Source organism: Corvus moneduloides, chromosome 16 (genome assembly GCF_009650955.1).
Source record: "Corvus moneduloides isolate bCorMon1 chromosome 16, bCorMon1.pri, whole genome shotgun sequence".
Lineage (NCBI taxonomy): Eukaryota > Metazoa > Chordata > Aves > Passeriformes > Corvidae > Corvus > Corvus moneduloides.
The window spans coordinates 8338122-8361338 of record NC_045491.1 but is presented as its reverse complement, the minus strand read 5'-3'; the positions used below and the strand labels follow the sequence as shown (position 1 = coordinate 8361338).

The window sequence follows — 23217 nt, the reverse complement described above, 5'->3', positions numbered from 1 at the left end:
CATGTGGGGATGAGCCATGTCAGGGAAAACATCCACCCGTGCAGTCAGCCCGAAATGTGAACTTAAGGGGTGCCAGTGATTGTGCTGGGCACGTGAAGCTCTTGTGAATCAATCTTTGCAGCCCTAAATTTAAATTTAAGGGGTGTAGATGATCTGTGCTGGGCACGTGAAGCTCTTGTGAATCCAATCTTTGCAGTTAAAGCGCACTGGATGTGGGGTGGGAATTGGGGGACCAGGACTTTGATCTTCTACACAGCCTGCTGTGTGATCTAGAAGGAATAATTTAGGATTAAGCTTAATCTCACCAAATCTCCTGTATATCCCGTGGTTTGTGTTTCTTTATGGTGGAACTCAGGCTTTCAATATATTTAAAAGTTTTATTAAAACCCAAAAAGACTAAATCGACTGGCTTCCCTTGATAAGGGGTGGGTACCTTGTCCTAAAAGGAAATCAGGGCTGCTAAGCAGGACTTTCCCCTCATGAAACCACCTGTGTGGTGGAAGTGCTCACAATGGGATATTTACCCCTTTCCAGCCTGTTTTTCATGGAATACCATCATTCCAGAGGAGAATGAAGGACTATGTGCTACACATGACTGCATATTCTGTGATTCCACATGTTCCAGCCAGTCCTAGTCCTGAGGACCGGGCAGGAGGAGACCTGGCTCTGAGTCCAGGCCTTTCCTTGGAACTCTGTCCGTTCTGGGATGTTTAAGGCCACGAGCACAGCTGTTTGAAAGCCGTTTCCAGGTTCCTAACGTGAAATTCTCGGATATTTAGGATGATGCTTTAAGGCAGAAGTTTCCTCTGCTCAGCAGCCTGGCAGCCCGCAGGGAGCTTAGCAGGGAACAGATCCCATTCCTCCCCTGCCCTCTGGGAGGTTGAACCTCCTGCTGATGTGAAGCCAGAGCCGGGCAGAACTCTCTGAGTGCCTGATTACCCCTCCAGACAAATGGCTGTGGTTTCACTGCTCAGCCCTAATGGCTCCTTTCAGAGCTGTTATGGACCAGGATTTAAATGTGTGTAAGCTCTGCTTTTCCAGGCCTGGCTTATTCACCCCACGCTGCCTCCCCAAATGCTGGCAACCACAGGCATGACATTTGCAGGGCACATTTTGCTCTCCACTCCCATTTATTATCAAACCTGACATCAGGCCTGTGGGCTCGGCGCTCGTCTCAGGGAGAGGAATTACAGAAAAGCCTTCTCTGGGCTGCGTTTCAGCTCCCAGGGCTCCTCTCAAGCCTTGCACTGAGAAATCATGGAATCCTGGGGTGGTTTTGGTTGGAAGGGACTTTAAAGGCCTGGTTCCAACCCCCTGCCCTGGGCAGGGAACCTTCTGCCGAGCCAGGCTGCTCTGGTTGCAAACCAAAGAAGAATTCTCAGTGGAGCTGGGTTTTCTTTTGTTATCTCTGGTTCCCTTGCTACGTTGGGAATGCGGCAGAATTCTTGTTTTGACCTCTTTGACTTTGCCCTCTGACGGGGCTGCTCTGAGCAGTCACAGGAGTCTCTGAGGAGAATTTCTCCTCCATTTGCTCAGGTGTTTCTTTTATTTATCTGGAGAGGGACTCCTGGGAGATTTGTGCAGCTGAGAGCTGCTCTCAACTCAGAACCATCAGCAGGGTTTCAGCAAGGACACTAAAAATTGTCCTGTGAACCATAGCACAGGCTCTCAGCCTGATTCCAGGTCCTGCTCTGCCTCTGGAGCAAGTTTGCCAGCAATTTTCCTAGAAGAGAACAGACTTAAATGGCCACAAACCCATTTGTAGTACATTTGTGCTTAGCACAAGTAGCCAGACTTCAAACAGGGCCATAATTGCATATTTGTGCTTACACCGTTCCCATGTCACTTTGAAACCTCCCCTGGAGCTGCTCTGGGAGAGCAGACAAACCTTCCAAAATGGTGCAGATCTTTCATCTACTCCGCACTGGTGGTTCTGCTCTGAAACAGAGAAGATGAATCAGGGAGCTCGAGCCTTTCAGTCATCCTGGCTGCAGCGCTCGGCAATAAATCACAGACAAAATGAAGCTCACTGCCACTTCAGCACCGTGTCTCTGGAAGCCGTGGGGACTTGTTCAGGCACCAGGCAAGGAACTGTGCTCCTTTTTCTGGGATCAGCTCTTTAATCCAGCCATTTGCTATCAAATTGCACAGATTTCTGCAGTCCTGAGGAATCCGGCCAGAGTCCTGCTGATATTCTGCTGGAATCCCTCCCCCTGCAAGGAGAACCTGAGGACGGCTCCTCTGTCCCAGGCTGATCATTTTTGGTAGCAGATATGTACAAAAGGGAAAATGAGCGGCACTGCCAGGAGGAAAGGCAGGGTGAGGGTGGCTGTTCCCTGTCCTGAGATGGTGCAGGGCTACCAGGCAAACTGGCCTCATTCCCTCTGCCTCAAGTTGCCAAGAGATTTCCCAAAACAATCTGTTCCCAGCCAGCACGGAGGAAGCAAATCAGGGTTTCCAGATCTAAGTCAAACTTAAAGTGCTGTCAAATACAGACTTAAAACCCTCTGACATTCTTTGACATCAAACCCAAAGTGCTTTCAGTTGGGATTACAGAGAGTGCAAACAAGGAACCCCACCCTGCCAGGCTTTTCAGTCATTCCTGCAATTCCAGCTGCTCTGGGATGTTTTCCCCTGGGATTTGCTCTTCCAGGAGGCTGGAGCAGTGTACAGGGATGTGCTGACAGCCACAGCATCATCCTGTCTGTCCTAGTTCCCAAATGAGTGAAAACAAGGAAGAGGGACTTGCCTGGGGTCATTCCAGAGGGAATTTGGCTTCAACCAACCACAGGGAGCAGAGGCAGCTCTGAGCTGCTGAGGAACCCATATTAATTGGGTCTGTTAATTATCCTCCTCTCTGCAGGGAGATGCCAACAGGTCAGACACAGATGAGGACAAGACATCTGCCAACTTCGAGGATGAGTTTGAGAAGCTGAAAGACTTCCGAGCAACAGGTGGGCTTTTGTCTCTGCGTTTTCCTGGGAATCTGGGAGCTACAACTCTGCTTCCACATCTTCCCACAGCAAGTGGAAGAATCTGGGTTTTTTTGGCAATTAATCTGATAGCTAAGTCACCAGAGCAGCTCTGCAAAGTGTAGGGGAAGCTAAATGAGTGCTGATATTTCCTTTAGACAGATGTTTTTCTAATTTAAACTTCCCCAAGAAATTTTTAGCTGCGTCTCATCCTTCCTCCTGCACCATTACCACAGAGTGCTTTGCTGACAGCAATGTTCTCACCCCACTTCTCGGCAGCTTTTCCAATCAATCATGTTCTCATCTGTTCCTTTTGGTTTCCCACACAAAATGCATTCGAGTGAGGTTTGATGGATGGAAAATGTTGCTGCTCATTTGTGCTCCACGGGGGCCTGGCAATTGATTTGAGAGAAGGCCCACACTGCACTGGTGTACCAAAACCATGGAATTGTAGGTGACAGCCTTCCCTTTGCAGCCAGAGGGGTGACAAGAAGGGATCACACATGTTAACAGTGAATGATGGTAAACAGGAGCCACTTCAGTTCCTGTTTCCTTTGATTCCCAGCTTGGGCTCTACTAGGATGCCTCCAAATGCTTCTAAAGCAGGATTCGTTTCGGCCACAGAAATGTTGATTGTGGGGAGCAGATGGAATTCAGCTGAGGAAGGGGCAGAATCATTTGTCGGGGAAGGTGAGGCAGAGCTGGATCACAAAGAGGTGATGGAGCTGCTCAGTCTGGAGATGAAGCAGCAAATCCCCAACACCAAGTGATCAAATGTCCCTTGCAAATGGTTGGGAAGGAGCCCACAGCACCAAATCTGCACCAGCTTCAAATAATGAGAGATTACAGGAGGGAATAGATATTGTCACGTCTGCTCAGGCAACACAGAAAGAAAACAGGGCTGAACGTGCTGTCAGGCCAAATCCAGGGGTGACTGTGTGTCCCCATGAGCCTCAGAGGGGCCAGCTGGTGACTCGACAGCGAAAAGGTTTTAACAATTCCAGTGCAAAGCTCTTGGTGTGTAACACACACAGGGGCAGCAGGGATGTGTACAGCAGATGAGCAAATTTTAGCTGAAATTTCCACCCTCACGGTGAACGACAGTGTTCCCATGGATTTCTGGGGTGCAGATCAGGGATTTGTGCACAAAGCAGCAGCTGAACAGATCCAATTAAAGCCAATTGTATTGCAAGAGCCCCCAGAGGAACAAACAGAGCACTCACTTGGATTTCTCCCTGCAGACCCAAACTGCTTCCCTGCTGATCCTTCCCCCTCCTAAGGCTGATTCTGAATATCAGTTGATTTGTGACTTGCAGCCAGGATCCACTCAGCCTGGTAAAACAGGAGTTGGTTCAGCTCTAGTCTGGGGTTTGACACCAGCCTCTGTTACAGGACTCCACAGGGCTCGGGGTGTTAGGTCTGGCTTGGTTCAGTGGCAGTATTGGTTTTTGCTGCCTGTTCTTGCCATACAGCTAAAATAGTGGATTTTTGGGGTTGCCACAGTGCTGTGCCATTGGATTTCTGTGTTGTGGGTGGGGGTGTAAAAGCAGCTTCCATTTCCTGTCTTCAGTGTTTGCCGAGTGCCTTCCCCGTGAGGGAGCTTCAGGCACATTCCAAAGTCATACAAATCCCTGTGCAGCTCTGCATGACACAGACAGGAGGTGAACTTCCTAGGTGGAATTCAGCCTGGAAATTCTCTGCTAGCCCCAAAACTGTAATTCCACTCTCTAAATCCCAAGGAACAGAGAGCAAAACTTCCTGGAAGTGCTCAAGGCTCCAGGGCCTTGGAGCAACCTGATCTAGTGGGTGGCATCCCTGCCTGTGGAAGGGGACTTGGAATGAGGAGATGGGGTGAGACAGGATGAGATGATCTTCAAGGTCCCTTCCAAGCCAAGCCATTCTATAATTCCGTGGTTCCTTTGGAGGGCACTGAGTTCCCAAAGGCCCCTTAAGAGGTTGTGACGTTCACCCGCTGCCTTTCAACGCAGTGGGGGGAATCTCACTGCCCACAACTCCATTTGGCAGAGCTCCTGGAGGTCCCCAGGAGCAGTGTCCCCTCACGTGCTGTCCTCTGTCCCCTCCTGTGCAGAGATGAAGATGTACTCCCTGGCTGTCACCCCCAATGGGCACCTGGAGGGCAGGGGGGCCATGCCCCCGCCCATCATCATGCGCACGGCGGCCACCCCGATGCCCACCCCAAAGTGCTCCCCACACCTGGACTCCCTGCACGCCTTCGGGGACTCGAGGAGAGGCAGCAACGCCTCGCTGGAGCCCACGGGCTACGACCAGAAGTCCTTGGTAGGTTCTTGCGGCCAACAAGTCCCCCTTAGTGACACAGAGCACGGGGTCACAGGTCTTTGTTTCCAGGTCATGGGATGTTCTGGGGTGGAAGGGAGCCACAAGGATCAAGGGAATGGCCCTTACAGGGATTGATCCCACCAGTTTGGTGTTATCAGCACCCACTGAGCTCAGCTCAGGGTCATGGGAGACATTTGTCACAGACGTTGCTGGAAAATAAAACACAGGGTGATGGAGGTGGGAAATGTGTGGGAAGACGGGAGGAGAGCTGAGTCGGGGTGTGCAGTGCTGGGGCAGGGCAGTGACACAGAACAGCCAAGCACAGTGAGGGTGAAAAGGGAGCACAGGGATGTACCAGGACTCAGCGTTTTCCTGCCTGGTGCCTCGCTGGGAGCCCTTGCCAAACCATGCCACAGGAGAGACATAACCCTAGAGAAGGCATAAGTTCATGCAGTGACACCACCGACCCCCTCAGAGGAGGAGCAGGAATCTTTTCCAACCACACTGGCCATTGGGGATGTCTTGGAGAGGCTGCCAGGTGTTCCCGTGAGGATGGGACCTGTTTCCACCCTGGTGTTTTAGGGTTGTATCTTGAATTTACGCTGTGTCAGGGGGATGAAGCATTTTCTCTTGAGCTCTGGTTATGGTCCAGCAGCCCTTTTGGAGGGAAATCGAGGGAACAAGGGATGAGCTGCTGGATTGCACCAGGATCTGGCTGGAGCTGCTGCTCTGGCAGCTGTGCCTGCAGCAGGGGGGGCAGGAGGGCAGCTCTGTGCAAACAGGGAGCAGAGGCACCAGGCAAAGTGGATTTCTGCCGCTGTTCATCCGTCCCACTCCTCCGCTCCATAACTGCGAGATCATGTTCAAATCAAGGCAGCAGACCGTGAAGGCTCCTCACGCCGAGGCACAGCCACCATCCCCCTTGCTAAGCTGCTTAGTCAACCTATTGCCTTTGAAAAGAAAACAGAGATGACTGCTGTTTGCCTTGGGCTTTCATGGGATTGTGAGCTGCTGGAGAGGGATGTTCATCCTTCCAATCCTTTCCCGGGGAGCGCGGCGGTGCTATCAGCCCAAGGCAGATGAAGCAGTCAGGAGAGAGCTGGCTGGCACTGAGGAGGAGGAGGAGGAGGAAGGCAGTTTGTCTTGATTTGTGCTGGGAGGAAGCCATGGAGGGAAAAGGGAGTTTTCCTCCTGGGTTTTCTGACCTTAAGCTCCCTCATCCTGGGAATTACCTGGTACCTGCCCGAGTGCACGGACACGCGCTGAAATTTGTGTAGGAGAAACATTCACTCCACATCCTCACCCAGCAAATGGAGGGAAAGTAATGGAAATAGGGGCACAATTCCCACCAGGCCCTTGGGTGACTCAGGTTCCCTTTGGAAGGCAGGGAAGTTGTGAGCTGAAAGCACTTGAAAGTGAGGCAAGAAAACATCAGTTCAGCAAAATGCCACTTATCAGTGTCTTTGGGTTCGTTTTTAATGGGGAGTGGATGTTGCCAGGACAGAGGGTTGGTGGCTGTGCTCCAGGTGTACTCCAGGAGCACCTTCAGTGTGGCCTTGGCCAGCTGCTCTCATCTCAAGGCTGGAATCAGAGCGGTGCAAAAACCGGGAAGGGGAGGACACGGCTTTCACCACTCTGGGCAAAACACCCCCAATCCTTTGGCTTCCTCCTGCAAACCACTCCTCCCACGTCTGCTTCTCTCCCAGTCCAGCCTTCGCAGCTCCCCCTGCGCCAACTGGGGCACCAGCAGCAACTGGGGCAGCCGCCGCTCGAGCTGGAACAGCCTGGGCAGGGCCCCGAGCCTCAAGAAGAAGAACCAGTCGGGAGAACGGGAGTCCCTGCTGTCCGGAGAGGGAAAAGGCAGCACGGACGATGACTCGGACGACGCCAAGTCCAGCACGCTCAGCCGGCCCTCGCTGCCCCGCCGGGCGGAATCCCTGGATTACCGCGGCTCCCTGGAGCTGCCCGAGCTGCTCCGGGTGCCCTCCGTGCGCCAGCTCGGCCTGGGGCCCGCGGCCCTGCTGCCCGCCAAGTTCCACGACTGCAATGGCAAGATGGGCCACGGCCCTGGAGAGTTCTTCCTGAGGGTGGATGGCCACAAGGAGGATGCCCTGGACTACGAGGATGACATGGAGGATGTGAGTCCTGCGGGAGTTGGGTGCTCGTGTTTTAAGTGGCTTTTCCATTCCTGGGAAGGATGGTTGAAAATCCGGCGTGGAAATGCGTTATCTCCTCAAGGCTAGGGTCGGGAATGGCGATCCTGAGCCAAGGGATGGGCCTTTACTTCCTGAAAGATCCCTTTTTTAAGAGATCTTTTTTGGGCTGGGACATTGCAGTGGTGTCCCGTGAGGTAAAACTTCCTTTTTTCCAAAAATGCCTCATTTTTGGGCTGATTGGGATTGTCCCGCTGGCCCACGATGCCTCCAAAAATGAGCTGCAGACACAACAGGTGAATAGCTCTACTTACAGGAGCTGTTTGGTGTCATGAAAGCTCAAAAATCTAAAAAGAAATGTTTTCCACTTAACTTTTTGGTTGTTTGAGGCCTTTTGGGGTTTAAAACAACTCTGCATCTCAAAATTACTTGGGCCTAGAAGTCTTGCTTTGTCATGCCCATGTCCTCCCTTTTTCCACCCCTTTCCACCTTATTTTCTCAGACAGATGTGACAATGGCCACCACAGCTCTGTCCCAAAAGCTGTGACTGCCCACAGTCACAATGAAAAGCCATTTACTGCCCCCCTCCTTCCACAAAAACACTGTGAAAGTTGGAGAGGCAGGAAAATAAAAGAGGAAGAAAAGGTGTTTCCTCTTTTTTATCCAGAGTTATTGCTACCGGATCCGCAAAGCCCTGGAGCCCTACAAACCCCGCTGGTGCAAGACTCACGAGGACTGGTCCCTCTACTTGTTTTCCCCACAGAACAGGTAAGAAATTCCAGTGAAATTCCAGCCCAGCAGGTGTTTGAGGTGATGGAATACTGCATTCCTAGCGAGTCTCCCCTTGGGAAAAATCCTTCGGAGTTTTAGAAATCCAGTCCCTGATTTGGAGGTCACATTTTCCATTCGGTGTGGGCAGAACTGTGTGGTTCACTCCATTGCTTCAGTGGCCTCACCAGCATTATTAATTATTAATAATTAATGATGATCATGGCCGAAGCTTGGGGAGATGCTGCCTCACCTCCTGGGCTGGTGCTGGTGGCACAGCTGCAGAAAGCTTTTGGGGAGGAGCCTATTCCTGAGCCAAACTTCTGAAGGATCTGTTTGTCCCACCTTGCTGCAGGTTCCGAGTGATGTGCCAGAAGGTCATTGCCCACAAAATGTTTGACCACGTGGTGCTGGTCTTTATCTTCCTCAACTGCATCACCATAGCTCTGGAGAGACCAGACATCGACCCCCTGAGCACGGTGAGAGGCATTTCCTTCCTCCAGCCACCATCCAGGTCTTCATCTCCTCAGGACCAGACCCTGCAAGATAAATGTTGGGTTTCTAACTTGCCTCTCTTTGTTGTTCTGTGTTTTCCAGGAAAGGATATTCCTGAGTGTCTCTAATTACATCTTCACGGCCATCTTTGTGGCTGAAATGATGGTTAAGGTAATTAGAACTCCATCCCATGGCTCAGAGCAAATTCTGGCAAAGACCAGCCCGTGCCAGAGTTACGATCTGGGTGAAGATTTCAATGTCTCCCTTCTCCTGGCTGCAGGTGGTGGCCCTTGGCTTTTTCTCTGGGGAGAACACCTACCTGCAGAGCAGCTGGAACGTCCTGGATGGAGTCCTGGTCTTTGTATCCATCATTGACATCATTGTGTCCATGGCATCAGCAGGAGGAGCCAAAATCCTGGGAGTCCTCCGTGTGTTGAGGCTTCTGCGGACCCTGAGACCTCTGCGGTACGCGCTGATAAATCAGAGCGTGGGGGAAATGCACAAGGTCTTGCTTAACAAGACGAAAAAACTGAAATACAGCACGGGTAGGAGCATCTTTGGGGAGCTCTAAACTCAGTGAGAAACTGTTTGAAAACAGTGAAATGAATTCCAATTCATCTTCTCCAGCTTGGATACAAGCGGCTGGAGTTTGGAGTGAGTGCAGTCAGAGCCTCCTCCACACTGCATTTTTATCAGCCCTTTCCAAATCACTCTGGCTCCTCCTTCAGCTGCACAACCTCCCAGGCATTCTCCAGCAAAGAGGATTTTGCAGTTGAACAGGTGCTGATGAGGATTTGATAAGCTCCAGCATCCTTCCCTGCTCTCCTGAGCCTGCCAAACATCCCTGCAAAGCAGCTCCTCCCTGAGCAAGGCAGAGGAGGGCAGAGCTTCGGTGTTTGGGAACAGGAGTAAAGTTCATTTGTGTTTTGGTTGTGATTGTGCAATAACAAAGAGTGAGAATGCTTGGGGGGGTTGTATCAGCTCCTGTTGTGGTTTTGTCCTGCTTGGCAAGAACCAGGAGCCTTTTTTTACTGAAATTTCAGGGGAATGAGACAGTCACCTCCAAAAACCCGTGAACTTTCTGGGACAAAGCTGTGCTTGTGGGAGTGATAGGAAGAGGGAATCTTTTAGACCTCAAGAATAACAGCTCTTTGTGCTCTGTGCCACCTTAGTGACAAGTTAGTCGGTGTTTCTGGCTCCTCTCTGTTCTGCTGGTGGCATCAGGGTCCCCAGGACACCCTGGACAAGTGACCCTGTGTGACCCACATAAGTGGGAACAGAATTGAGGGCACAGGCAGTTCATAAGGAAAGGGAAGTAGGAAAGAGGGAATTGGTCTTTGAGAATAACTAGGCCAGATCCTATGAATAGAAAGGAATTCATCACCTCTCACCACGGCACAGGATGGCTCCAGGGACCATTCCTAACACTTTGGAGGTGCAGTTCAGTCTCCACATGATTTCTCTCAAACAAGACCCTGTGGAAATGCTGCAGCACAAAACTCTTTTCTCTGGGCTTGGCAGGCACAAGGCATCATCATCGGTGTGAGCTGCAGCTCCCTGCAAGGACTCACCCTCCACAGGCCCCTCCTAAAAACAGCTTTGATGTTCTCCAGGCAAAACTCCCACCTCGCCCTTCCCAGGAAAGCTTGGCTTGGGCTGGTTCCACTCACACATCTCAGGGGACAGCAGTGCATTCCCCAGGCTCTCCTCCAGGAAAGCAACGCTCTTGTTCTTCATAACACCCAAAACCTGCCTCAGAGCACACCAGGAAGCTGCTTCCCAATGGGATTGACCCTTTGGCTGTGGAGCTGTTGATCACAGGCTCCTGTTAGCTACGAGCCAGTTCAGGAACTCATTAGGAAACAAATTGGAATTACTCTGTTTGGGAAGTTGTCATGGCCACTACTGCAGAAGGAGCACCAGACATGCTCTCCAGTCCTGCTGGGAAGCTGTTCACATGTTGGGAGAGGAAGGAGGATCCTGCCTGTGTCCCTGGGCTGGGATCAGAGCCCTTGCAGGGATCACTCCCCTGGACTGAGGTACAAACACCCCAGCAGGGGAACTCTGAGATCCTGCCCATAGGGAGTCTCCCCTCCTCACTCTGCCCAGCTGTCACTCCTTGGATTCCATCTGACGTGACTGGGAACGTTCTGGTGGTCTGAAGAAGTCCCTGATTGTCTCTGAGTGCTGCCTGCAGGTGGAGGAGGGTTGTGCCAGCTTCAGAGAGCAGACAAGAAGCAGCTCGGTGATAACAGAACAATTAAAAGCTTCGTTGTCTTGTCGTTTTTTTTTCCAGAGTCATCAGCAGAGCCCCAGGTCTGAAGCTGGTGGTGGAAACCTTGATCTCCTCCTTGAGGCCTATTGGGAATATTGTTCTCATCTGCTGTGCTTTCTTCATCATCTTTGGGATTTTAGGGGTCCAGGTAGAGTATTTCCCTCCCCGTGGCTGCCTCTAAGCAACTGCTGCGGAAGAGAAGCTGCTTTTCTCACCTGCTGGGTTGAGGTGGAAATAATGAGCTGAAATACCTCCAAAGGAAGATTTCAGCTGGGGAAGAAGAGCCAGGCTTTAGGAGAAAGGGTGGGGTTGGCACCTGCTCCCAGCAAGGATCTCAGGATTAGGAGATGAACCTAATGATGAACTCCTCTAAAGGAATGAAAGATAAATCAGACTTTTTAAAGCTGCTTGGGTTTTGTTCATTTTTTTTTTTTAATTTGTGTTCTCAAATGCAGCTTTTTAAAGGCAAGTTCTACTACTGTGATGGCCCTGATGTCAAAAACATCACCACGAAGGCCGACTGCACCAACGCTCACTACAAATGGGTCCGGAGGAAGTACAACTTCGACAATTTGGGGCAGGTAAAGTCCTCCCTGCAGGGATTTTCAGGGCCAGCTTTTCATGAATGTACACTTAAAATGTGTGGCTTCAGGAGGGCGTGGAGACTCCATCATAGGAATTTTCCAGAATTAGTGTTGCAATCATCTATCAATGGGTTGATACTTGCACGTGGTGATCTTAGAGTTCTTTTCCATCCTCAGTCATTCTATGACTTTATCTGGAAATCTCTGTCTTTTGCTCTAAATGACTAAAAATGGATCAGATCAACACTTGGTCTCTTGCTGAGGTTGTGCAGTTCGTTGTTTTCAGGAGTGTTGTCCTGAAGCCACTGCTCTGGGATGCAACCCCTCAGCTGCCCCTTTTAGCCTCGCGATTTCTTGCTATTCTGTTTGCAAATGAAGAAAATAAGGTGCTTCCTTCTGGCTGAAAAGCAGGCCAGGCCACAGGAGGAGCTGGGAGTTTCCTCTCTGGAAAGAAAGGCAAGACCAACCTCTTCTGTCCGTTTTCCAGGCCCTGATGTCCCTGTTTGTCCTCTCCTCCAAGGATGGCTGGGTGAACATCATGTACGATGGGCTGGACGCCGTGGGCATTGACCAACAGGTACCTGTCCTGCAGAGCCCAGCTGTGCTGCTCTCTCGAGCCTCAGGCCTGGGCGATCCAGGGTTTTTCAAGTCTCAGGAAGGAGCAGAGCTGTAGAACCTCCTCGAGGTCCCAGTTACCCATTGAGCTGCCAAAGTTTTCCACTCCTTGGAGTTGCTTTTCCAGTGGCTGTAGTACAGGCAAGGTCTAATGGGGTTTTGAATTAGAATGAGGGTATTTGAGGATGGGAAACCACCAGAAGTGTTGTGCAAGAGACATTCAGTTTTTGAGTTAGGTGGCATTTTCCGTGGGAAGTCAAGTCTCCCATGAGTAGGACCCACACGGAGCCACAGTAACACTTTGGACCTAATTTCCCCCACTTCTGAAGATCTGGTAACAACTGAGAAACATTAACCAAGAGCCCACATCTGAAAAATTAAAAATCTGGAGCCTGTCTTTAGCTGAAACGATCTTGCTGGTGGGATGATGCTCATCCACTGAGATTTATCTGAAGCTGTGTGAAATAGATACCAAAATAATTAAATCCTGTAAGGCAGTTTAGAGTGGGCTTTACACCAGAAGTGAATTGTAGCCAGTGAGAAGGTGAAGGAGAGGAAAATGCTTTGGGAGAAATCTCTTCCCAGTCCTCTCCTCCTCCCCACACAACTCATTGCTCCAGAGCACCCAAAAACCTGATTTAACCCACCTTGCCTGTGCCGCTTCTCCCTTGTTCTTACCACCCCCAGCCCATCCAGAACCACAACCCTTGGATGCTGCTCTACTTCATCTCCTTCCTGCTCATCGTCAGCTTCTTCGTGCTCAACATGTTCGTGGGGGTGGTGGTGGAGAACTTCCACAAGTGCCGGCAGCACCAGGAGGCGGAGGAGGCGCGGCGCCGGGAGGAGAAGCGGCTCCGCCGCCTGGAGAAAAAGCGCAGGAGTAAGGAGATGTACCTGTCTGGTCGGTAGAGTGCCTTACAAACCAAAATCTTTCTGAGCCCTGCCTGCTCCCAAAGCAAGATTTCCTTCTCCTTTGGTTTTTTTTGTTGGGGTCCAGGAGGTTGTGTTGCTTCGTTACCTCTTTGGCGGTGCCTTAAGCCGCGGGCTGGCGATGCCCTGGGATTGTCCTGGATGAGCTGATGGGAAGCGATACCTGTTCACCTGGCTGGGGAGAAAATCCCCCTCCAGCAGAGTCCTCTCTGCAAGGCCACAGTGTCCCCAGCACCGAGGGACACAGGGGTGAACAGCTTCAATGCTTCCCCTGCGCCTGGAGGCCACTCTGAGGCTCCTCCGTGCCTTAACGCGCCGCTTGCATCTGAGGGTGGTGGCGGGGTTTGATTTGTGAGTTCTTTTCTCAGATAAAACAGCAGCGATGCTGTTTGGGAGTCCTGGAGCATGGCCCCGCATGCCACGGACACTGCATGGGGGCATGGGCAGAGCCACGGCCTGGGGACAGCAGGGCAGCCCCGGGCTGGGGCTGGAGGGACAATTCCTCTCGGGGAGGTGTCCATGACAAGAGATGCTTGTCCCATTCCAGGCTGGGACTCACTCCCGGGACTCCTTTTGTCCTTGGAACACTGGCCAGGGGCAGGGCCATTAGGGTGCAACAAAAGGCCTTTAGCCAAAATTTCCTTCTCGGTGGATCTAGCAGGGACTGTCAAACCCAAAAACCACCTGAGCCTGTGCTCCTTTCCTGCCCCAAACCTGTTCATTGCCACCTCCCCCGGGGAGGCTGCACCTGGGACCAGCTGCCTTTAGCATCGAGTGGGTATTCCCAGGAAAGGTGCCAGGAAAGCAGCCACAGCTTTCCCACAAGCTTTAGTGAGCAGGGATAGCCTGCCAGGCATTTTTGAGGAGTGAGGAAACCTGGCCACTGAGATCAAAGCTGAGCTTAGTCAGGGGTAAGGCTGAGCTTTTTGGGCCCTGTTTGCTGCAGCAGTGCTGTGACTCTGCCTGGCTGTGTCATCTCCTGGAAGGACCCAATACTGTGACAAATTGTTGTCTCCCAAACATCAAGCCATGGATATCCATTTCCAGCTGGAAGAACAGCCCAGCTCCAAGGACACAGCAGGCACAGGCTTTGCTGGGAGAAACCCCATCCCATTCCCTGCATCCGTCCAGGCCTGAGGCAGGAGCTGTGTCCCTCACAGCCCCTCTCCTGCTCCTCTGGTGCTCTTTGTTAGAGCCAGGGGACACCTCAGCACTAAATGGTGGCACCGTTGTCCCCACAGGGAGAGCCAAGCCCATTTCATTTTGGCCAGTTGTGAGTTCAGTGCCTGGCTTACAATGAAATCCAGCTCAAGCAGACACTGACTCTCTCCAGAGATTTCAAAGAGTTCAAATGCAATTTCCTTCCCCTTTTCCCATTTTGCTTTGGGAGTCTGAGGGTGGAAATCCTGAAGGCAGCATTTCCAGCACAGGGAAATCAGTCACAGGCTCCCCAGGGTCCTCCTTGTGCAGCTTCTGCTCCAAAGTGCTGACCTCAAAGACATTCAGATAAACTCAAAGTTTATATGACATTTTAAAAAATAAAGCAATTTTAAGCATCCTCAGAGAAAACAGGGGCACAGGTATGGAGGCACAGCTCAGTTCCTGATTAGGAAATAAATCTTATTAAAGCCTGGCTGTGACTCCACAGCTCAGACACCAAAAAAACAGCCAGTCCTTGTCAAAGTGATGGACACTGTGACATTGTCCCTCTTTATCCACCACCTCCAAGGAGCTATTTCAGAGCAGCCATTGCACAGATGAGGGTTGTAACATTTCACGGAGAGCACACAGGGAGGAGGACAGATTTCTGGAAGGGGATCAAGTCAATACAGCAGCTGAGGAGTGAAACATTTGGCCATGTGCTGGGCTTCCAGAAGGTTCCCTGAAATTGTCTGGCTCTACCTGCAGGTACAGCTTGGCATCCAGACTGGAGTTGTTAACAAGGTGAACCCAAATATCTGGTACACATTTGGGAAGATTGCTGTTTCCATTTTAAGGGATTCTTTTTTGTTTCAATTGGGAGGGGTTTGCACCTCCTGGGGGATTTCAAAGACGATGGATTTGATGAAAAAACCGTGGCAGACTCAGAAAGATGTGAGCTGTGGCTGTGGGGTGTGTGTGTGCTCGTGGAGCTGTGGGATCTGCATGGTGACAGCAGCTGGCAGCTTCCTCTGCTTCCATGTGTCCCTTCCACCGCTTCCATGTGTCCCAGCGCTCTGTGCCACCCCTGTGGAACAGCAGGAGAGAGCCTGGTCAGCCCAGGGAGAGGAGTGAGGACTGTGGGAAGGCTGACAAAGATCCCTGCTTTTAACTCAGTCACCATTCCCAGCATTGGAGAGACCAGGAGAGGAGCAAGATTTAGGCCACAAATGCACCCTCTGGGCTCGCTGTCTGCCTGGCACCTTGTCTGTGTGTCCTGTCCCTGTCCCCTGTCTGTGATGTCCCCTGGGGACTGGGGGCTGGGGGGTCTGTCCCTACCTGCACACACAGAAATGCACCACAGAGCTGTGGCAGGCTGGGATCGGGGCTGGGAATGGGATAAACCTCAGCTGGGTGATCTGGGCACCAATCCCAAGATGAATCCAGGATTTGGAGCCTGGGAACCCAGCAGAGGGATTGCTCCATGGAGAACACAGCCCTAGGAATGGGATAAACCTCAGCTGGGTGATCTGGGCACCAATCCCAAGATGAATCCAGGATTTGGAGCCCGGCAGAGGGATTGCTCCATGGAGAACACAGCCCTGCAGCAGGACCCAGCTCCTTCTCAGGTGGGATGGGGACTCATCACCTGCTTTGGGGGGATTTTTCAGCAGGAAAGTCCCTCTCAGCCCAATTCTCTGCTGTCACCACCTCAGACCTTTCCAAAACATTTCCTCTTTCCCATCCAAGGGCCACTTTGCTGAAGGGATTGGCTGCAGGTTCACTGTGCTCAAGGAGAGCGGAGGGCAGGGGGTGAGGACACTGAGAAATGCATTTGATGTGGTTTTAAAGGCAGAACTGCTCCGTGAACTTTTTTATGTGAAGGGAAAAAAAATTCAAGATAAACCAGAATATTTTTCCTGATGCAGTCCCTGCTCCATCCATTATATCCAAGTGTAATTTAACAATCCTGCTGCTCTCAGCCTTTTAATGAGCTTCTCAGAAGACACAGACTGAAAGCAGCCTCCCCAGAGTTAAGGTTTTGATTAAAAACACGTGGATCAGCTTGATCTCCTCTGCTTTTGGGATCCAGGGCCAAATCCAGCCCTCGTGGATCTGCTGTGTCAGGTCAGCTCTGCACTTCAAAGGCTGCAGGGGGGTCTGGGTGACACTGGGGGCTGAAAGCAGAGCAGGAAGAGCTGGAAATCCCAGAATCCCAGCCCAGGGAAGGCTGTAGCTGGGAGCAGAGTGCCTTCCAGTGGTGTCCCTTTGGGAAGACCCCAAAAACTGAGAATTCAGATATACTTTTTCCCCATTTCCTCTCTATGAGAGGAGAGTGGCCACAAATCTGTTCCTCAGAGGCTCTTCCCAACAGAGCTGGGAATTGTGGAAGGACGAGGCCGTTTTAAGCCCCGGCAGAGGCGCCTTTCAGAGCAGTGACTGCAAACCTTTCTCTAGAGGGTGGCACACGCTGATATTCCAATTTAAGCACCCCCTCAGTGCCACAACCCTCTCTGTATTCACCAGAAACATTTGAGCTGGAGCTCCAGTTTTGGGTGCTGTATCCCTGAGTGTTCAGAGTTTCCAAGCAGGGAATTATCCAACCCTGCTGCTTATTTTTCCAGGCAGCTGCAGGTACAGAGCTGCTCTGTTCCAGGCATGAATAACCCCATTAGGGCTTTCTAATGTTTCATGCAGAGCGTTGTAATGGAGGAGCTGGAGCTGGGGATTGTAATGCCAACTAAAAATGCTTTTAAGCCAGGGGATGGTGCTTCATTAATTTTCATGTCAGCAGAACCACAAGCAAAGTTTAAATACTCTGCAGAGAGGTGAGATTCAAGCATTAGCCAGCATCTAAAAGTGGGGGGAGGAAGGGCTGGGATTTTCCTGTTTTTCATCTGTTTGATGGTTTCTTTTTTCCCTGCTGTGTTTCCACCAGTTCGAACCAGCGGCTGAAGGGAAACTTGTCTGTGTTTGATGGAGAGGGAGCATTTATAGAGCATGGAGTGCCAGGACAAGGGGAATGGCTTCCCACTGCCTGAGGGCAGGGGTAGATGGGATTTTGGGAAGGAATTGTTCCCTGTGAGGGTGGGGAGGTCCTGGTACAGATTCCCAGAGAAGCTGGGGCTGCTCCTGGATCCCTGCAAGTGCCCAAGGCCAGGCTGGACGGGGCTTAGAGCAGCCTAGGACAGTGGGAGGTGTCCCTGCCCATGGCAGGGAGGTGGCATGGGATGGGCTTTAAGGTCCCTTCCCACCCAACCCATTCCATGATTCCATGATGACAGAAATCTGCCAGTTGGCTGATGGGAGTCTCATCCCAAAAACCATTTTCCCAGAGAAACCAAGGCACAGGTCGTGTTTTGCCTGCTGGGATTAATAATGGATCAGGTGGCCCCTGGTTGCTGCGCCCACATCCCACGGAGCAGCATCCTCCTCATCCAGGTTCTCCTGCAGATCCCACGGCTCTGGTTGTGCCAGCAGCAGTCAGGGTGTGTGCAGTGAACCCTCAACACAATCTGGGGACTTAAAATTCCCTCTAAGAGTTAAAAATGTGACTTGAGAGGAGCTCAGAGCCCCTTCTGTGCTGTCAACAGAGGTAAAACTTCCCGAAGGGAACCCTGAAGGGATTGGGAACGACCTGAGGCTCTGGAGCTCTGCAACTTCCTTCTGCCAGAGCTGTGGGGCTGCTCTCCCACTGCTCCCACCCTGCTGCAACCCCTCTGCCTTCCCGGGATCTCCCAGTCCAGCCCTGGCTCCTCGGGCACATGCCAGCTCCCTTCTCCAGCCTGGCATGGGCAGCATCTCCTCGAGTGGACACTGCATGGGGTCTTCCTGAGCATGGCCCTGCTGCATGTGGGTATTGTCACCTCTGTCACCTCCATCCCCACCGTCCTTGCATGTGTCCCCCGGGGGAGTTTCCTTCCTGTCCCTTAAGCTTTGGGCTGTGTGCATCCTAAAGCAGCCAGGCTTCTCCTAGAGCTCCCTCAGGTTAAGCCTGTCCCAAGGTGTCCCAGCAGGAATTTGGGCAGGCCCGGGCAGTGCTGAGAGACCTCTGTGCTGTAGGACAGACCCACCTTTAGGGCTGGCTGCTTGCTCCTTGGTTTTCTCCTCTCCAGCCCATGCAAAGAAGGAGCTGTGTTGCTGCCAGGAAATTCAGGAGGTTTTCAGTTCAGTGCCTGACAGTGGAAAATGTCTTCTTGTGATTCTACGTACGTAATTGGTTTATAAAGTAGAACAGACACCTGATCTTTTGCTGAATAGTGAATAAATCGGGCATTTGGGCAGGTGAGGGGTGGTTAAAGCCACCTGCAACCTCTTTTCCTTACGTGCTGCCAACGCATCCCTGCTCACGTCCTGAAATCCATTCATCAACCATTCATCAGTAATAAATATAACATTTAAGGGTCTTCTCAGACCTCCCAAGGAGTTGATGATTTGCACTCCCAAGAAGACATTCCCTAAAAAATGAAAAAAAAAAAAAAAAAGTACAAGGATGTTGTAATGCTGAACACACATGAAAGCACCTCGTCTGGGCTGAAATAAATATTACAATGCAATGGTTTTGTTATTATTTTGCAGGCAGGCTGAGCTCAGTAGCAGAGACAGCCCCAGCAGTCCAAGATGACTCGTAGGATTAAGCACATGAAAGCAAGAGAAAAAAAAAAAAAGTATTCAAAACCAACTCTGGTTGTTTTCATCTTGTTTTTCCACACCCCTTAGCAGAAAAAAACCCCAAGCCTTGGTGACCCTGGTCAGGAGGAAATGTTTTTTAAATGCCTCCACTGTACTTTTAACTGCCAGGAAAAAAAAATGTAGTTGAAAGAGAGCTGCAGATTCTGCTTCCCTTTATCCAACTAATTTCAAAGTTTTGGATTTTAATCTGGCATCAGTTGCAGCACAAAAAATCTCCCACGTTTCAAGAGTCCTTCCATCTGAAAGGTATTAGCAGGATGAGAGGAGTGGGAGATGAATTTCAGGAGGGCACTGAGTACTTCCAAACTGATTTCCCTCCTTATTTTCAAGGTGAAGCAACTTCTTCTGAGCTTTTCATGCATTTAAAGCTGAATTTGATGAAATATTTGCAAAATATTCGCTGTTAAGAACAATCCTGCTCTGACTTGGTGCGGCCTCAGTGTCTCTTCCACTTGTAAAATCCACAGCAATGCTGCCTTGGCCTTGTGTAAACTCGGAATATTTACATTGCTTCACTTGGAAAGGAATTTGACTCCATCCAGTGCCCACGGCCATCCCTGTGGTCACAGTTTCATTTGAGACAGACACACGCAGTAAATACAGTCCTGGGGTCCAAACACTCTCCTTGGAGCAGCCCCAGGAATTTGGTCACAGGCAGAAATTCCCCCATTTCAAAGAGGAAAAAAAAGGAGGGATCACAACCAGAGGCAGAGATGTAAAATTCACGTGGTTCTGAATGGTTTTAGATGCAGCTGTGCCCTGAGCCCTGGATATATTGTTTAATGATCTATTTTATAAATAGAAATTTATATTTCTGTTTCCAGACAAGCTTGTGCTGGTTGTCCTGGCAGAGCCAAGCGCTTTGTGGCCGTGTCCTGTGTCTCCCAACCCTCAGGAATGCCCTGCCACGGCACTGCTGCTTTTCCTCAGGCCTTCCAAACGCCCCAAAAACCTCCTGGCACTCAAGCTGAGCTCAGGGCATGTTCTTCTCCCACCTGGAATATGCCTGGCACCAGCAGGACTGGGAGAGATGAGTCCTGCCCGAAGCTTTGGCCTCACCTGCAGCTGAAGCTTCGCTGGGTTTGAAGCTCTTCCCTTGGCTTTGGGTCCCGTGTCCATCCTGCTCCTCCCCCTGCCTGCTTCCCATTCCATGAGGGGAGGGCAGAGGGAAGGACCTGGCTGGCACCAGAGTGGGCTCATCCCAAAAACCCCACCGGGGCAGTCCTGGGAGGCAGAATCACTCAGGAATCACTCGACCGCTTCCCACGGTTTGCTCAGCTCCATTCTCCACCCTGTGTCCAGGTGGGAGATGACCCTCAGGCCACGTGGTGGTGGCCACCAGCCCTGCAGCACTCGTGGCTCACTGGTGCCCTTTGTGTCCCCTGCAGAAGCCCAGCGCCGGCCCTACTACGCCGACTACTCGCCGGCGCGGAGATACATCCACAGCCTGTGCACCAGCCACTACCTCGACCTCTTCATCACCTTCATCATCGGCGTCAACGTCATCACCATGTCCATGGAGCACTACAACCAGCCCAAGGTAGGAGCTGCCGCTCAGCACGGCTCCCTTGGGATCCAAGCAGCCACGGGGCTGTTCCCAGTTCTTGGAAAGCCTCGGCATTCTGATCCAGCTCTGCCGTTCAGGAGTCGCTTGCTTCAGGGAAAATCTTGATTTCCCTGCTTTGGGTAAAAACCCCCCGCTAATGGAGAGTGAATTAAGCTTTTACCAGGAAAAGACCAATCCAAATATTTCCTCTCCTGATCCCAGACGAGTGAGCCTTCAAACTGGAGAGCAGTCCAGGGTTTTAGGACATTCCATTAGCAGATATAAACTTGGAGTTACTGCATGCAGAGCGTTTCTTTTCCTCAATGAAGTTAGAAAAAAACAATTTAAAAGTCCAATCCTCCCTTTTTTTATATATTATAAAATCATTCTCCCCTCAGAACGCCTTGGACATAAATCATGGGGGCTGTCCATATATAAATTTTCCATTTCATTATCACTGATGAAGCTCTGGCTCAGCATTTCCTTTTCCAGCATTCCATGGTAACCTGCAAATGCCTCCTGGATGCTGAGCCAGAGGGTAACGTGTGTGTGTGTGTGTGTGTTTTACAGCAGGAAAATTCCTTTGTTTCCCATGGAAATGTTGTTTATCCACATGAGGTCTTATTTACACCTGGTTTACGTTCACTTAACACCAAGTTGTAAATCCAAATGCAAGCAGTCACAAATGATGGCAGAAGTCAGGCTCAGGCTTTGGATGGAATAGGAAGTTGTCCCATGGTTTTTAAGCTGCCATTTTATTTCAGGTCCTGGAACAAAAATAGGAATTGTTGCCAACACCGAAGAAACTTTCAGCTCTTGAGTCCCAAAATTTGGGGCGTGGCCATGCCCTGGTGACCCCGCTGTGTGTGTGGGGTCAGCAAAGCCCAGGCATCACACAAAGGGGACAAAAAGAGCTTTCCTGTGCCCTGGGGCTTCCTTGGAGCTGCTTTGCAGACTCCTCTGTTGCGTTTATTTCCAAATTTGTCTGGTTCGATGCTCGTAATTCCCATTTTTTAGTGGAAATGCAGAGTCCTGTGCTACACTGAGCTAAATTCCCCTTCGCTGCCTCCTGTCCCCAGTTCCTCCCCAGTTCTCTATTTTAAGGCCCCACAAGATTCCTTTGCTATTGTTGGCCCAGAGCTCCAATGAAATCCATTATAAACACTCATCATCCTCAAGTATAAACACTGCGGATTCCTGACTTCCGAGAGCGGCTCCGTGGAGAGCGGGAACGTTGCACCAAATATGGACACGCTTTGCCCAGCTCTGGAGATGTCCCATTTTTCAAGAAGGAAAGGTTTAATCCATCTCCAAGGTTTATTTATTTTTCTGAGCTTTTTAAGCAAAGCCTTTGTCCTGAGGGCTGGAATCAAGAAATGATCCATCGAGGCTTTTGTTCTCCCCAAGGCTGGGCACTTCAGACCCAGGAATCTTCAGGAGATAGGGAAGGGGTGAAGTTTTTGTGTCTGGCCCAGTTTGTGCACTGAGCTTGAACCTGACACTTTTAGCAGAACTAATCTTGGTACTTCGGAGAGTTTTCTTTGACTCAGGGGCTGAGCCTTTATTTGAGTTCTGCTGGGTGATTTAGTGAGCTCTGCCAGCCTTTACAACTCAATTCCTGATATTTCTGTGCTTCCCTCACCCTGCTCCCTGCCAGTCTAGGGGGTGGTCTAGGAAAGGATAGCTGGGCCGGCCTAACTGGGCTGGCCTAACTGAGATCTCTCTTTTCAGTCCCTAGATGAAGCCCTCAAGTACTGCAACTACGTGTTCACCATCGTCTTTGTGTTCGAGGCGCTCCTGAAGTTGGTGGCCTTTGGTTTCCGGAGGTTCTTTAAGGACAGGTGGGATCACTTTGAACCCCTGTGGATTTGGGATTCGGGGCTGGATTGACCCACTTTCAGGGCCAGATGCTGGTGAGATGCAGCATCGCTGTGGTGGCACAGGAAGAGCCCAGGGCTGCTCTCTGTGCGTGCAGACTTTGTAGTGTAAGAGCTAGAAATCCTAAGAACTGCTGGCTGGGCTTTGCAGGAGGAGTTCTGGAAATCTCCCAAAATTCCAAAAGCATCTTTTCCCCCAGTACCTCCCTTTCCACGAGGCCTGACCAGCTCAGCGCAGAGGTCAGAAACACTTCCCAGTCAGCTCCCTGTCACTTCCCAGATTTTGTGGCTCACAGGATGTCTGTGCCAGCTGCTCTGAGCTGGTTTTGTACCACCTAAAATTCATGGGCCCAGATGGGAATGAGGAGATGCACTTGGGATCTGCTGGTGCCTGTTATTAACATAAAATTCCCTCCTCCTGGACGTCTATCCATGTATCATTTGTATTTTGTGTGTCCTTCCTCTCTTGGTAGGTGGAATCAGCTGGACTTGGCCATAGTTCTCCTGTCAATCGTGGGGATCACGCTGGAGGAGATCGAGATGAATGCTGCGCTTCCCATCAATCCCACCATAATCCGGATCATGAGGGTGCTCAGGATAGCCAGAGGTGTGTCCTGCTCCCGGGATCTCCAGCCACCCCAGGAAACCCTTTGGACGTTCATCCTTCACACCCTGCTGGTTCAGCTCCAGTGGGGAACATGAGATGCCAGCTCAGAGACAAGCTGGGGTTTCCATGGGGTTTTCCAGTGGCATCCTCGGTTGGATTCTGATTCCAGCCCTGGATCACAGACTTTTTATACTGGTCCAGAGCAGAGTGGGAAGCAATGGCATTTGGAGCTTGGGAAGATGTTCTTCACTGATGAGGTGGCTCC

General features: G+C 51.0%; 1 protein-coding gene across 2 annotated transcripts in view; it reads left to right on the top strand.

Moving 5' to 3' along the window:
• Window positions 1-23217, top strand: part of CACNA1H (calcium voltage-gated channel subunit alpha1 H) — a 160784-nt gene that overhangs the window by 117611 nt on the left and 19956 nt on the right. The window contains exons 15-28 of one of the 2 annotated variants that reach the window (XM_032125987.1): window positions 2864-2954; window positions 5062-5270; window positions 6977-7408; window positions 8091-8191; window positions 8547-8670; window positions 8789-8857; window positions 8967-9151; window positions 10983-11109; window positions 11417-11542; window positions 12033-12122; window positions 12848-13040; window positions 20311-20462; window positions 22200-22309; window positions 22819-22952. In XM_032125987.1, coding sequence (XP_031981878.1) covers window positions 2864-2954; window positions 5062-5270; window positions 6977-7408; window positions 8091-8191; window positions 8547-8670; window positions 8789-8857; window positions 8967-9151; window positions 10983-11109; window positions 11417-11542; window positions 12033-12122; window positions 12848-13040; window positions 20311-20462; window positions 22200-22309; window positions 22819-22952 — 2143 coding nt within the window. Of the gene's footprint in view, window positions 1-2863; window positions 2955-5061; window positions 5271-6976; window positions 7409-8090; window positions 8192-8546; window positions 8671-8788; window positions 8858-8966; window positions 9152-10982; window positions 11110-11416; window positions 11543-12032; window positions 12123-12847; window positions 13062-20310; window positions 20463-22199; window positions 22310-22818; window positions 22953-23217 lie in introns of both variants that reach the window. The other variant, XM_032125986.1, reaches the window with a different exon arrangement.